The following is a 16,004-nucleotide window of genomic DNA, read 5'->3' as shown; positions in this document are numbered from 1 at the left end:
CTGCTCCTCCTCCTGCTCCTCCTCTTCCTGCTTCTGCTCCTCCTCCTCTCCTGCTCCTGCTCCTCCTCCTCCTGCTCCTCCTCCTCCTGCCCCTCCCCCTCCTCCTCCCCCTGCCCCTGCTCCTGCTCCTCCTGCTCCTGCTCCTGCTCCTCCTGCTCCTGTTTCTGCTCCTGCTCCTGCTCCTGCTCCTGCTCCTGCTCCTGCTCCTGCTCCTCCTCCTCCTCCTCCTGCTCCTGTTTCTGCTCCTGCTCCTCCTCCTCCTGCTGCTCCTGTGTCACAGGCTGTTAATTCTTGTATGTTCCTTGGGATTCGTCAGCTCTCTCTAGTAGATGGTTGCTCCATGTTCCCTCTCTGTCTCTCTGTCTCTGTTTCTCTCTGTCACACACACAAACACATGCTCACACGCAAGTAGGAGGGATGTTTTCACAAAAGGAACAATACAGAGTGCTGACAGAATAAATGATTGCTTATTGTTGGACCCAATGAGAAGTAATGGCTTAGCCAAGCCTCATAATCATTGTTGAACTATAGGATAATACACATAGAGTAAAACTTCACCACAAAGGTCATTTTTAAGTAGCTCAGTAGCCCTAAGCTCATTTGTGTTATTGTATGACCCTTACCACCACCCATCCCAGTGACTCTTCTTATTGAATGGAGAAATTCCATAGCCATTTTTTTAAAAAAAAAAAAATAACCCCAGTAATCTTGTCATCATAATCTTAATCCCTTGTAATCCTATAATCTTATTCCTGGGTTCCTTATAGGATACAGGGGATTTAATATAAGAGACTCTTGGCAGTACTGTTCAACAGATGCAGGTTGGCAATCTAGAAGCAAGACATTGATAAGAGGAACAAAAATGTAATAAAACACAGTGCTCTTTCTCAGGGGCCAGAGAAAGAACTGGGAGACAGTAGCTAGCTGAAAGGATGAAGTATCAACGTACAGATATGTGCATACATACACATGCATGCATTCACATACAGATATGTGCATACAAATACACACGCATATGCATGCATTCGGGTGCGCACATACACACACAAACACACAATCAGCTCCATCTCTGGATAACCCTGACAAACAGAGACATCTGTCTCCCTGTGTGCTGTCACTCAAACAAAAACCCGGGGACGACTTAACTGTCAGCTCAAACAGAGGATTGGATGCCTGTACACTCCCTGCCTCTCAGAGAGCAGAAGGTCACATGCCAGTTCTCAGCACACCCCTCCTCCATTCCAGATGAACAAAGGTTTCATAAGAAGGAAAACACAAGAAAAGGCAGAACATCCCGGGCATAGCATATAGATGTGGCTAGAAAATGGTGGCACAGTTTCGTTGCTGATTGTTTTTTTCGTGTTTGAAATGCTCAAAACTTAATAAAAATATTCTTTTTAAATGAAGGACATTGTGTGTGGGGGAGTAGTTATTCTTGAGACATTTTCTTTGAGTGCTGAGACAAAGGTTCTCTAGGAGGTGTGCGTTCTAGGAATCTCCTTTCAGCTTCTTGCTATTAGAAGACACAGTGCTGATTTTACTCAACAAGAAAAGACTTTCTACCCCCACTTGCTAGCTGGGAAGTTCACTGAGACTTTCATTGAGGTCTGTGAGGAACTGGCCTTCTGACGCTGGTCTCATTTCTATAAAATGCCACAAGCAGAGGAGAGTATAGGAGAACATTGCCACTCCCCAGCATCACAGTCCCGACAGCCGCCTTCTCCACAGCTCAGCCGAGGGTGGCTGGTGATCGGTCCGTTAATCACCACATTCCTCCCACTGTGGGGACCATTTCACCACTGAGCAATTTAAAGGACAGCTGGAAACCTCTGGATTTGAGTCATGTATTTATATACTAAATATTTACAGAAGGCCAGCTATGCTAAGCCCTCAGTAATTTGAACCTGGAGAGTACTTTCTTGCCATTCAGTCCAGAGGTCATTTCAGGCACTAATTTTCACTCTGTGCATCCTTGCTTATTATTCAGAAAACCAGTGGAAAGCTATGCCATTTACCTGGTACGAGAAAATCAAAGACCCTGGCAAGCATTCATGGGACCGACCACAAATAACAATGAAAAATTTTAGTATGATGGAGTGATTTAAATGAGTGAGAACAGAACCTTTTATTTCATGGACATAAATTTCTGCTCTCTCCTTGCAACAATTTGGAAGCCGAGATCATGTTAGTTGGGTGTACATTAATGGACTGTCTTTAAAGGTGAAACTGTTCTCAGGTGGAACATTGCCACAGAGAGAGGAATGAGTCAGTGCTTTGTGGTGACTCTAGCCAACGCACTATTTGTGGTGTTTAAGACCATAAGCACCAATGCCACAGAAACCTGGAATGAAAGTGTGCTAGCCAGAAGGTGGGGAGGGGTGCTTGGGAGACAGCCTTCTGGGCACCCTCTAGCTGCTGTAACCCTGAACTGGCAGCAGCTGGTGCGGACCTGCAAAAGATCAGCCCAGACCGGGCCCATCAATGCTTCCTCCTGGATCGGGAGGGGCTCATGAGGCTCCGCCTTTCCCTGGTAGCTTCTGTGGGAGGAGGTATTGTTTATTTCAGTGGGGTAGCCACTGATAATTTGCCCATGTTCTAATAATAAACCTACCTACACACACACACACACACACACACACACACATTTTAATTAAACTCAGTGGGTCACAAAAAGGAAAAAGATACACAAAAGTAGGTCAGGAGCTGTCTGGGGGAAGGTGAGCTGCTTGGTCTTGTTGTGTTTTGTTTGTTTTGCCAGCTTGATAAAAGCTAGAGTCACCTGGAAAGAAGGAACCTCAACTGAGAACATGCCACCATCAGATTGGCCAGCAGGCAAGCCTGGAGGGGATTTTCCTGAGTGATGACAGATGTGGGCGGTGCCATCCCTGGGTTACATAAGAAAGCAGACTAGGTATGGCGGTTTGAACAAAAATGCCCCTCATAGGCTCTAGAGAATAGCACGATTAGGAGATTTGGCCTTGCCAGAGTGGGTGTGGGTTTGTTGGAGGAAGTGTGTCACTAGAGGGGATGGGCTTTGAGGTCTCAGAAGCTCAAGCCTGGCCAGTGTCTCATTGTCACTTCCTGCCACCTGTAGATCCAGATGTAGAACTCTCAACTCCTTCTCCAGCACCACGTCTGCCTGGACTCTGCCATGCTTCCCACCATGGTGATAACGGACTGAAGCCCTGGACTGTAAGCCCCGATTAAGTGCTTCCCTTTATAAGAGCGGTCATGGTGTCTCTTCAGAGCAATAAAACCCTAAGGCACTGAGCAAGCCGTGAAGAGCAAGCCAGAAAGCAGCACCCATCCATGGCCTCTGCATCAGCTCCCGCCTTGAGTCCTGACTTTCCCTCATGACCGTGTTCCTGCCCATGTTCCTTTGACCACATTTGCTCACAGCGGCAGGAAGCAAACAAGGACAAAGGGTTTGAACAGAGGAGGCAGAGGCAGGAGAGAGGGAAATGGGAATTGAAAACAACTAGAAGTCTTTCTATGTGTGATGCTGTCAAAGACTAAAAGCAGACGAGCATGGGGAAAGACTTGGGGAGCAAGCCATCTCCCCTCACTGTCCCTGTAACCTTGTTAAGCTAGCTCCTTCTGCCATGTTGCTGTGAGGCCCCGGTATCAGCTCATTGTGAAACTGAAAGGAGCTGGTGTCTGACAATGACCCACCACAACTGCTGAGGCTGCTTTCCTGGAAAAACAAGGCGCTAAAGGGTTGGTCACTATAAAGGCAAACCCAGCTCTGGGACCTGTGGGGAGCCCTGCTTAACCCCCCTCCACCCTCCCACCCACCGCAGTACTGCTTATATTTAACTACAACCATTTGACCCTTTAAAGGCTGGTTGCTCTTTTTAAACGCTTTCTTGGCTTTGATTTCTTTGAATAGGCTGTGGGTTCCGTGTGCTAGTCTTTGAACATTCTATCCTGTGCTCCATCGTTCTAATCAGAACTCAGGGTTAATTTTCTAATTCAGGGAAATAAGTGGACGTCTCAGCCTTAGGGTTCATGTAATTTTCTTAAATTCACTGAACTTGTTTCCTTAACAGTAGCCCAGGGATAAGCGAGTGTCCTGCTCAAAGAGTAGTTGGGTCTATGAAAGAATTCAATAAATGCAAATGTTCTTTACTATTTCAACAGCCCTCGCCAGGAGCTGTGATAAAAGTCCAACATGTCAAGGGAGAGGAATCAAGTGACGGATGGCTGGGATTTTGGAAGGCCTGGCCAGGCTTGCTGTGCTAAGTTCTCTTGAATCGGGTGGAGGAGGCTTGCTACCCGTGACCAGCCCGGGATTCTGAATGGGCGTGCATGATGCTGCCCACCCATCATTACATATATGAAGCTGCTATTACAGAAGCTGGGGAGACTGGCCAGGACTGTAAAAACACTCAACCACTTCCCTCTGGGGAGCACGCCATGGCTGAGAACCCATGAGGGAAAGGGAGCTGTAGTAGCTCAGAGCACTGAGGCAGAAAGAGGGGCTCTGATGGAGAAATATTGTAGTGAGGAGCGGGCAGAGAGCTCTGGGTGGGAGAGCAGGGCAGGGCGGAGGGAACAGCTCAGTGCAGAGGCAAGCCCCCCCACAGCGCTGCCTGACTGTGCCCTGAAACCCACTCACCTGGACCAACCTACGAGACACATCCTAATTTTTAAATAGGAACTTGATGAAAAGAAAAGGAAGAACAGTAGACATTTTAAAATCATTTAAATTTTAAGTGGTTTCTAAGCTGGCAAACATTCCTTTGAGACGGACTATACCTTATTTTGAGAATGTTACCCAAGTAACCCCCTGCATTGCTAAGCTATAAGGTGAAAACTCCTTTTGCAGATTAAGTCAATGTCGGAGACAAGGTGAAAGACTTGGGGTTGTGTCTCTGCAGCCTACATGCCCGGAAACTTCTGAAGCCAGAGGAGAGGAAGGAGGCTGGTACCCTGCCCGTGCCCGTGCCCGTGCCCGTGCCCGTGCCCGTGCCCATGCCCAGCCGGCTTCTCAGGCATCCGTGCATCCTACCTCAGAGGATGAGAGCATCCATCCCAATAGAATGGAAGAGGCTGGAAGCCGAGGAAGGCTGCCTGGAATGGGGTTCAGAGCTGAATGTGGAGTGGATCCCGGTAGGAGGGAAAACAATTGAGAGACATTTGTCCCCTCGCTTTAGCTATCAGACTGTTGAAAATGGACCCCAATTTCCCCCAGGAATCTTATGCTGAGAGAGGAAGGCTGAACCCCGGTGTTAGACAAAGGCAGAGTGTCTCCAGGAAAGAGATTTAGGCAGTCCTGACAACTTGTGAAGAAAAGACTGGGGCTAGACACAGTGTGGTTCACCCTGACCTGAGCGCTTCAGCGACACATACCCCTGGCCCTCTATTTAACCCTGATGGAGGATCTGGTTCTGGAGGGTGGACTGGATGTTGTTACAATGTGGCGAATAACGCTCCTTTTGTTGGTTCCTTTGCCCACGTTGCTTTTCACCATTGTTTAATTGGCTTATGGAGAATGGGGTCAAACCTGGCTTATTAGAGCTGCCGGGAGCTCTGGCCCCAACCTTCAGTATCTGAAGGAAAACATCTCTCTTGGTGTGGAATTAGGTCTCCTCTCACCCGAGAATGAATAGAGGCAACCTTGTTAGGGGTCTCTAACGTCAATCAGAATGAGTTTTTAGTCACTGTGGGAAAACAGGTTTGGAGTGGAGAGGGAAGAAACAGCAAGGGTCTTGGAAGCCACAATGAGGATGAAGAGAGAGGTAAGGATGGCCGGGTGGGACTCGAGGACCATGGGAACTTGTGAGAGTTGAGTTAGGACTGCTGCATCTGCACTGTTAGTCAGCTTTTTTTTTTTTTTTTTTTTTTTTTTTGGTTTTTCGAGACAGGGTTTCTCTGTATAGCCCTGGTTGTCCTGGAACTCACTTTGTAGATCAGTCTGGCCTCGAACTAAGAAATCCGCCTGTCTCTGCCTCCCAAGTGCTGGGATTAAAGGCGTGCGCCACCATGCCCGGCTTACTGTTAGTCAGCTTTAAAGCTAACTCGCAGATCTCAACCCAAAGAACAGCACCTTCTCATCAGAGATTTAAAAGAAAAATCACTTACGTTCAGTCAGTTTGTTCAGAAACAAGAAGCAGCCTAGTTTAAAGTCTCTTGGCAAGTCTTAGAGACTGGTTTCTTCATAGCCTGATGTCGCTCCAGAGCTAGAGCTTTAAAATGTAATATTTTAGGTTGGCAAAGCCGCCAGATGCGTATGGTCTAATTCTGTCTTGACGCCATCACTGACTCTCTCACGATGAGCTGCTTGCTGCTACAATCTCTCGGAGTGTCCACCCCAGCCTGGCCGACTCCATGAATACACACAAATCACTCCAAGCACACCAGACATCGGGTATAACGCAGCCTCCCGTCCCGTCCCTCGGAGCCTCCGAGGAGGGTGTATGGGAGTGGCCCAGGGGTTCTGTAGGCAGACATGCCTGAAAGGGGAACAGTCACGCTCCCTTAGTCCGGAGAGGCGGTGGTGAGGAAAAAGATCCAGCCAGGAAGATGCCTCTGAGCAGAGGAAGGCCTTAAAAACCTGCAGAGACCACTGCATCCATCCTGCATCTGTTCCTTACAAAGCTTACCGCCAGTGCCAGGAAAAGCAGGCCCCATCCTCTTTCCGCCTTTTACAGTGTCCTCTCAATTCGTCTTTGCTTACACCCGGGGAAATACAACAGTGAGCACATTCCACTGTGTCTGCAGCCTGTGCGGTCTCATACACCTCTAACACACACTGGAGGACAGAAGATAGGCCGGGGTGGCGGTCCCTATGGGATGCTTCCGACGGGCTCTGCTTCAGTAGACCCAGTGTGGGCTGGGCCAGAGGGGCACAGGAGTCTGCTCCACACACAAGAAAAGGCCCTTGCAAGTTGGTCAAGCATAAAGCTGGGACAGCCTGTCCCCTAGGTGACGTGCAGGGTAGGTGTGTATTTCTGTATAATCTAGGCAGTCACAGGTGTGTCAGGCAGGGAGAAGAACACAAAGAATGTGAGGAAATCTCGGGGATTCAGTGCCCGCCCAGAAAAGCAGCAGAGAAGCCAACAGCGTGGGCAGGGAGGTCAGCGGTGTGATCTGTGTGGGCCACGGGATAAAGCCTGGCATCCTGGGAGCAATCAGCTGGTCTAAATTACAGGCCTCCAGCACAGAGAGGAGGCACCAGGCCTTCTAGATGCTGTCAAATGCAGGGTGACTCTGCTCCCTTCAGAATAATTTATTTAGGTAGGCTGCCTGGCAGGAGTCTTCTCGCCTCTGTGATTCATTTCCTGGGATGGCAAGAAGGAAAAAAAAAAAAAAAAAAAAAAACCACAGCCAAGCATGTGACTTTACTGTTCCAAGATATAAAATATTACCTGCACGGGTGATTAAACCTCTGAGGGCTTTGGAGTGTCAGGTTGTTTTAGGTATTATTGGGCAACATTTGAGAAGGGGACGACCTTTGCTGGTTTTGGAAACGAATGAACGATTTAAGTTATAATAAAATAATAGGCTTTCCTGGGTTTTGAAACCACTGCTCCAACACTCTCTGAGAGGAATGTTCCCTTTTGAATCAGGACACAGAAGGCTGAGTGCTCAAGCTGTGGGGGAGAGGCAGGCGTAGGAGGCAATAGAACAGGCCCAAGTGTGAGGAGCAGCAGGGATTGTGTGACTGCCCATCTGGGCCTGCCCAGCCCACAGAGTGAGCCCCAGATGTCCAAGTCCTTCACTGCCCCACCTCCCTCCAGCCTGAAGGCCTCCCCTTAGGCTGCTATGAATCCCTGCCCTGTTTCACAACTCCTTTTATGAAAGAAAGAGGGCAGGTAGGTAACCCATGCCATCCCCTAGTGGCCATCTGGTTATATTAAAAACAAAACAAGAAAACTAAATTTCAAAATGCCTCCAGTCCCAAACATTTTAGATACGGGTTCTTTACACCAGACCCAGATTTGGGGACCCACAGCGTTTATGTTTAACAACCCCACCCACCCTGACCCCCCAACATCATGCAGCGGCTGAGAAAATCAGCCAGAGGTCTGTTGATGTGTCTCAAATGAAAACACTCTCGCTGTGTATCCTAACAAGCTAGGCACAGGATGTGCGGAAACCAAGCCAAAATGAGCCATCAAAGGCTGAAGGTATAAAGTACATGCTTTAGAAAGGTTCTCAATTTTAATGATCTCACCCATCACACATTAGCAACAATAAATAGTGAAGTTATTTTTACTGAAGATGAGAAAAAGATTAAACAATAATTTATGGTCACTATAAGATTTTTCCCATCCAAAGAACTAAAGTTCTGTCTTATCTGAATGTCTCCTTTTTTTGAACTGAGGAAACTGGCTTTGCTCTGAGGGAATGGGGATGAATGAGGCACCACGTTGTCAAGAGTGTGCTAAGGATTTAGTCCCTGCCTGGCAAACACTCTCCAGGTGCGTTCATAGACCCCTGGCCCTTTGTGAGCACCAAGACCTTACAAGAAAGTCCCAGAGAGTCTGCTGTGTGTGTGTGTGTGTGTGTGTGTGTGTGTGTGTGTGTGTGTGTGTGTGTGTGTGTGTATGCGTTAGGAGGCTGCACAAACAGGACAAAGCAACATTTCAACCTACCTTCTCTCCAGCCACGGGAGGTAGGCAGACATCTCACACTTCAGGGTTGTAAACGCCTGACCAAACACATACTGAGGGAATCGCTTCAGCTCAGCCTCTGTCATCTTTCGAAATCCCAGCACCACATCAGCCCAGAAAGGCACTTCTTCAGCAGGGACAGGGACGCTGCGGAATATCTGCCAACTGAAGCAGCAGAGGTAGAAACTGCTCCTTACATTTTGTGAAGTTGTGTGTTTTTCATTAACTCCCTAAACTCCATTCATAGGCAACTCGATAAAGCATTTTAAAACTTTACTTCCTATAAACACAAAGAGGGACAGCGGAATCCCTCCGTTCTCGAGTTCTGATAAGTGAGTAGCTAGATTTCAGACGTTCACAGCTGAAGGTGTCAGATGTTTGCAAAGCACTCGCAAGGCTGGGACTTTACTCGGTGAGTAAATCCTAACTAGCACTCAACAGGTCAGATGTTTAACCCCCAGCATGACAGGAAAATACAAATAAATAGTATGTGTTTTTAAAATTTTTACTTATTAGGTCAGGCATTGGTGGCCCATGCCTTGCACTTAGGAGGCAGAGGCAGGTGGATCTCTGTGAGTTCGAGGCCAGCCTGGTCTACAGAGTGAGTTCCAGGACAGTCAGGATTGCATAGAGAAACCAAACCAAACAAAATAAAGCTAACTAACTAGCTTTATTTTTTTTCTGAAATGCTTTTTCCATGATTTCCATTATTTAAATGAGACTGTGTAGTTTAGAGGAAAAGTTGTTAATGTTTTTGCACAACCCTTCGCATGAAGGAGAAAGGAAAAGGTAAGGAACCCAAAGCATAGCCCTGATTTTGAACATGATATCTTATTTAGTAGGATTTTGTTTGTTTCTGAGACAGGATCTCACCATGAAACTTTGGCTGGCCTGAAACTAACAAGATAGCTCAAGCTGGCCTTCGAATCATAGTGATCCTCCTGCCTCAGCCTCCTGAGTGCTGGGATTAAAGATATGCATCACCAAATCTGGATAATGGAAGGAAGCAGGCATGTGACTTTTAAGTCAAGTTCTAGGTCAAAAAGTAAGGTGTCACCAGGAAGAGCCTATGGAGGGGGCACTGGGGCCACAGCACAGCTCAGGTAGGGCCAACAGTCCTGTTGGTAATTAAAAAGAAGCTTGTACCACAGAGGGCATTGCCTGAAAGAATTAACAACAAAAACAACAACAAAACTTTAGATTAAAAAAAAAAAAAAGCTTGCAATAGGCTGCCTGGATCTTCTCCACGCCTGGGGACTTGCTAAATCCTGTGCTGTTTCTGTCAGCAACTGGCCACTGTCCCTGCTCTAAAGCAGGAAGACTCAATCTGAATGTTAAAGACGTGGCTGCTGACATCCCAGTTCGCTCAGAGAGGAGACCCTGAGAAGAAGGAAGCGTGGCTTGGGCACAGCAAGTCGTTTTCCTTCCTGGGTTCCGAGGCTCTCCTCCACACACAACTTTGTCACCTCATGTCACCTCCAGCAGGGCCCAGGCCTAAAATGTTAATTATCTTGCCAGGTGCCTAGAAGAACCCTCCTTGATCCCTAGTTCCCCACACCATTAACTTTTTTTTTTTTTTGGATACAGTGTCTCCCTATGTAGCTGTGGTTGTCCTGGAACTCACTCTCTAGACCAGACTGGCCTCAAACGCAGAGATTCCCCTGCCTCTGCCTCTGCAGTCGCCACCATGGCCTGGTTTAACTAGTAAGCTCATCTAGTCTCCTCTTAAGCATTTTGCTAACCCGCTGCTCTGTCTGCTCACTGTCAATGTACCCTACTATCTCTCTCTCCAGTTTAGTCTCTCCGCTACAGATAAAATGCCTTTGCAATGCAAATCTGAAGAGTTACCTCATTTCTTCAATACCATGGATTTACCTGAGTTCTCCAATACGCCACAGTCACATGAGACAGGTCAGTGTGTGTGCCGCCTTCTCTACCTGGACCTGTCTCCTCCGAGCCCCTCTCTGTCCCTTCGCCTGAATGAACTCACGCTCATCCTGAGGGGCTCATGCGAGTCACTTTTTCTTACCCGGCTTCTGATGAGTCTTTAAAGCAAGTGTCCTCTCTACATATATTTTTCCATAGCTCTTTGTACTCCAGCCTTTAGTAACTGATGCTTCATTTGTAATTAGTAAGATTTGGGACATTCCCCATAGGCCACAACCACTTGAGGACAGGACTGTGTCTGTCTTCTGCAAAATTCACTTAACAGCTATTTATTAAGCATCTCCTGTATACGAAGTCCCTTGTTGCCAAATCCCTAAGACCTAGAAGGCCTGCTGCAGATAGGGCTGCCGAAAGTCCTCTTGAAGGAATGAATTGAAGATTAAGGTCATATCGGAGACACATGGGACATTTGTAAAGCCTGAAGGGAAAGAGAATTGGACCATATCTGTTTCTAGGAATTAGTTAGAGGCAATGTCGATGAATCCTATTGGTTTTGGAACATGTGAAGCATGACCATAACACAGTGAATACCATGCTTCAATGTGGCTCAATAACTCACATTGGGAAGAGAGACTAGACCCTGCCATCGATAAAAGGAAGTCGATGCTTCATGTTTAAGCAAAATCTGCCATATGGGTTAAGGAAAAGTAAGGATTTCACATCCATCATGGTGGCTCTACGGTGAGGGAAGGCATGGGAGAGAGTAGAAATCCTTCTCACACAAGTGTGCACTCCATACACGCATGAACTTAGGAGAGGCATCCTTCAGAGCCTGGCATCAAGTGGAGAGACTGGAACTTTTCTTCTGTTTTTTTAAATGTTATTTGTTTACTATATGTATATGCATGTGTGTCTGCATATGTTTATGAAAACTGTGTGTAGGCAGCCAGCCACACAGAGCCAGGGGGAAGAGCAGAGCTCCTGGAACCAGAGCTGCAGGCGTTGTGAGAAGTGTCGTGGGTGCTGGAAACTGAACCCACGTCCTCTATGAGGACAGAAGATGCTTCTAACCACTGAGCCATCTCTCCAGTTCCAAGACTGGTACTTTTTTAATTGTCTTAATGTCACAAAGATAGAATTGTCATTGAAACCTCCCTCTGCCCTTCAGAAGGCAGTGCTGGCACATAGGATAACATGGGTGACAAATGTCTTTTGTCATTTGATGACACCAACTAATTTGATGACCTGAATTAAAGATGCTAGAACATTTAGCAATCTCTGCTTAGAAGAATGTAGGGTGAAATCATCGTGTTTTGAGTGCTGTCTGTGTTAGAAATGCTAAATTGGGTGTGTCCTCAAACCTCACTTAAGTGTGCATCCAATCAGGTAGTAACAATCAAATAGAAACGTATGGATCGTTTCAGAAATACTATTTTCCAAATGACGCTTTGAGAGATAATTTTAGGACTGGAGCTAGAGCTCAGCTGTAGAGCACACGCCTAGCATGCGTAGGCCCTAAGGTCAATTTCCAACACTACCCCCCCCCAAAAAAAAAGCAACTTTAGTGATGGATGCACAAAACTTACTTTTGGGGCCATCTTGTTTTCTAATGATTCTCAAATAAATTAGACTCCTCTGCCTAAGGTCTCTGCCCATGCCTGTGTCTCATCTCTTGGATTTCCATCAGCTATGCCACCTTCCACATACCCATACTCAGGGTTTATTTGCTATTCAGGACCTTTGCTTGTTATTTCCATATTTGCTTGTTATTTACATATTTACTTCACATTCCTTCAGGAAAATAATACATATATAAAATTTATACTGTATGTAAATATATATACTATTTATACATATATAATACAGTATACATATAATATATTCTATATATATTATATTGTACATATATAACATATGCATGTGTTACATTATATGTATATTAGACATATGTAATACATTATATATATTATATAATATAAAAAATATTACTATATTTTATATATGTGTGTGTGACAAGAAATAGCAGTTAAAAACAAAACAAAAATAAGCAATCCCCCTTATTCTGTAAGTAGTGTTTCTCAAGTTCTCTGAAGTCTTTTCTAAATCCTCAGGCTGATAAATGTTCTGCTGGCCTCTGCTCTCTGTGTTGCTTACCCTACAACAACTTCAGATTCCTTTCCTTACCCAGATACCAGGTAAACACCCGCATCTGCAGCCTCTGCAGACTTGGTGATTTCAGAAAGATGCTGGAAGGTCTCTCTAAACCATCGCTTCTGCGTGGGCACCGGGGTATCTGCAAGGTCATGGAGAAAAGCAAAGGCTGGCATGAAGGGAATGGTCACGAAAAGCAAAGGCTGGCATGAAGGGAATGGTCACGAAAAGCAAAGGCTGGCATGAAGGGAATGGTCGCGACTGTGCTTCTGCCACAAGCATACTCAGGGAGGAACATTTCTTCGACAGAATTCCCAGAATTTGACATGTTGACATGTCTATCTGACTCACTCTTGTAATGATCTACTGATGGAGTGGAAACAGGCTAGGCAAAGTAAAAGATGTAGGGGCCAGAAGCTTGTCTTTGGTACAAGGTACAGTCCTAAGATGCCGGCCTGTGAAGGAACGGGTGTATGGCTGGCAAATCCAGCCAGGCTTATTTCTGGGACAATAGAAAGACCTGAGAGGCTCCTTACAAGAGGGCTGGAAACATAGTAGGTGACAAGCAGGGACCCCAGGTCAATATGGATATATTAGTAGCAAGACTTTTAAATAAAGCACTGGTTATAGAATCAATAAATATTTCTGTAATACTAAGCGTTGACATCAATAAAAAATATACCCATGTGAGTGCCATACTCTCACTAACTTTCAGATAGGCTGCTTGTTTATAGATAAAGAAGAAATGATAGCTGTGCTGCATAATTACAGTAGACCTCAATGGACTGTCCTCCACGACCTATGTCAGTGTGGAGAGCTGATTTAATATGCATTTCCATGTTCCTGCCCCTGAACCTAAAAACAACAGACTAGTGGTCAAGAGCCACACGCTACAGCAATCATTCCCAAATAACAGACAGTTCCAATTCAACTGTGGATCGAGCAAGCATTGTGACCTAATTCATATTCAAGTGCTGGTCAAGCAAAACTGTGGCAGCCAGAGAGGCAGGAGTAATTGCAAATGCTGATAGAGGGCTGATTCTGTGCAGGGCACTGTTCTGAACTTTGTGATTAGCTCATTTAATCCTCACAAGAGCCTGCCGCTGGATGGGCATGGAGTAGAAAATGTTTGATCTGAATCATATCTAAAGAAGAAGTGTGGGGACCGAATCAAAGCCTTCATCTAACAACAGCAGAAAGAAAATGCAGCTGATCCAGGAGACCAAAGGCACTCAGCCATGGAGAGAGCGGAGGTCCCTATTTGGAGGAACACTCAGATGACTGGGGGACACCAGGCCCTCTTCAGGATCACTCATGCCTGTTGGTGGCTGGTGTGAAATTAGCATCTTGCAAGTATACCGTCTCTCACCTGCATACGTGTGAGGGATAAGCATTCCCGCTGCTACATTACTGGTGGTATCAGGAGTGAACCTGTCTGAGATGACAGTGACGGAGCATCGGGGGACCAGTTGGGAAATGCACGCGGCAGTAGACAGCCCTATCACGCCAGCTCCGACGACCGCAATACACACTGTATCCATGGCCTAAGGAGGAAAAGGCACGTGGACCACCTTGCTTAGGGCGTTATTCTCCCCGGATGAAGTCTGACCCTACATCTTTCCTTATATCAGGCAGCCTCTCAGAGTAAAGCTTCCTAAGGAAAAGGGTTCCCAGGCCCCAGCCCAGCAACCCTTTAAACTCTCATTCCATAAATAACAGTGCGAACTTCGAGGCCTCTCTACAGGCAGTCGCTACCAAAACAGAATCAGCCTAGGTGTGCCTGCCGTGCTCACCAGCAGTAATCACGTGGCATTCGGGGGTAGAATTCTAGTCATGGTGCCCTTGCCTGAACGTTTTCCCTATGGGCACATTCTAGGGAGTGCTGAGGAGGTGAACTAGTCCTGGGAAGTGACTGAGCTGTGACCTCTGCTCCCAGGACTCTGGGGAGCAGACACAGAGGTCATATCTGGCTGCCACAGATGACTGCGTAACAGGAAGGAATGGTCGAGGTCCTTTAGCCTCTGTGCCCTCACCTGAAGATGGCACCAAATGAATTCTTATTAGCTTCTTTAAGTAGTAAACGACAGGCTACTGAGGCTGTCCCCCAAATAGATCCCCCGTGGGAGGGTGTAGGGAAAATGTAGATACCAGGTGCCTGTGCCAGGCACCCCAAGGCTGGCATCTTGTGTGGAAGGTAGAGAGAGTGGCAAAGACTTCAGCGTCCTCCAGGCTCTCCACAGAGGCAGCAGGACTCTGTTACTCCGTGCTGACCTGTCAGCTTCCTGCCCGTCTTCACTTCTTTGTCTTACTACGTGTGCTCCATGCCTAACTCCCTCTATCTGGCTCAATTCCAAATTAAGGAGAGTGGACAAAAAGTAATTACTAGTTAGTTATTGCCATTCTTTAAGGGTAAAGCCTAAATCCTGCCCCTGGTACAATCCCTTCTTGCAACAGGCAGTGAACAGGGCATCAGGCCAGGTGAGGTTAGCCATGGCAGACATCGTGAGGTCTCTGCCTCCCCCCTAGCTCCACTGGACTCCCACTCTGTGAGCCTTTGAAGCCTTTCAGGGAGGTTTAATGTGTGCTTGTCCTCCAACTGAACGGTGTGCTGTTTCTGAGCAGGTAGGCTGAGATGCCAGACTGCCAGGGTTGAGGAAAGACAAGAGGTTCCCAGCAGGAGAAAGTCCAGTGGGGAAGGCTGGGAGATGGGGGTCCTGGGCCTGTTTCCAGAGGAGGTAATAGAAGACAGACTGCCATGATCTTACCAGTCACCATTTCAGGGTGCCTTTGCCTGTCCAGCAGCCACGCGCCACAGCTCTAATAAGTTAACGCGAGGGTGAGAGCAATCTGTGGCTAAGCATAACGAGCTGCCCGTGGAGTGGAAAGAGAGCCAGAAACACAGGGCGTGTCCTGATATAGTGTGGCCTGTCAATCTCTGGCCCCAGTCCCACCAAGACACACCCCTAAAATCCCAGAGTGCAAACAGAAGGACGCTTGAGCACAGAGTGAGGATTCAAATACCTGTCTCTGAATAGGCAGTCTGGTGTCCACCGGAGGTCCTGGCACCAACACTTGTTTTCCAGTGACCTGTTAGCCTGGTCTCCTAAGAGACAGGGAAAGCAAAACTCCTTCCCATTGGGGAAATTATTAAGGACACTCTCTCTAAGCTTACACTCCATTGGTCCATGCCACACGGTCTGCCTCTGACTCCCCAGGAGAGAAGCGCGTGTAAGCTCTGTGGAACCGCCTCTCTGCCAAGCCTGCAGGGGAAGTTCCGTCCTCTATGACCTGTCTCTGTCTGGCTTCCAAGCCCTGCAGCTTGCCACCAGCCTGGGGTTCCTCCTGCTG

General features: G+C 47.1%; 1 protein-coding gene across 5 annotated transcripts in view; it reads right to left on the bottom strand.

Annotated features, from left to right (window-relative positions):
- Positions 1–15,758, bottom strand: part of Ddo (D-aspartate oxidase) — a 45,988-nt gene extending 30,230 nt beyond the window's left edge. For 2 of the 5 annotated variants that reach the window (XM_021205417.1, XM_021205415.1), the window contains exons 1-4: positions 15,678–15,758; positions 14,026–14,200; positions 12,690–12,798; positions 8,601–8,783 (exon numbers count right to left, since the gene is read on the bottom strand). In XM_021205417.1, coding sequence (XP_021061076.1) covers positions 8,601–8,783; positions 12,690–12,798; positions 14,026–14,197 — 464 coding nt within the window. In that variant the 5' untranslated portion in view covers positions 14,198–14,200; positions 15,678–15,758. Of the gene's footprint in view, positions 1–8,600; positions 8,784–12,689; positions 12,826–14,025; positions 14,201–15,677 lie in introns of all 5 variants that reach the window. The other 3 variants (XM_021205416.1, XM_029542681.1, XM_029542682.1) reach the window with 3 other exon arrangements.
- Positions 15,759–16,004: the final 246 nt, after the last annotated feature.

Source organism: Mus pahari, chromosome 9 (genome assembly GCF_900095145.1).
Source record: "Mus pahari chromosome 9, PAHARI_EIJ_v1.1, whole genome shotgun sequence".
Taxonomy (NCBI): Eukaryota; Metazoa; Chordata; class Mammalia; order Rodentia; family Muridae; genus Mus; species Mus pahari.
This window is presented reverse-complemented; position numbering and strand designations above follow the sequence as displayed.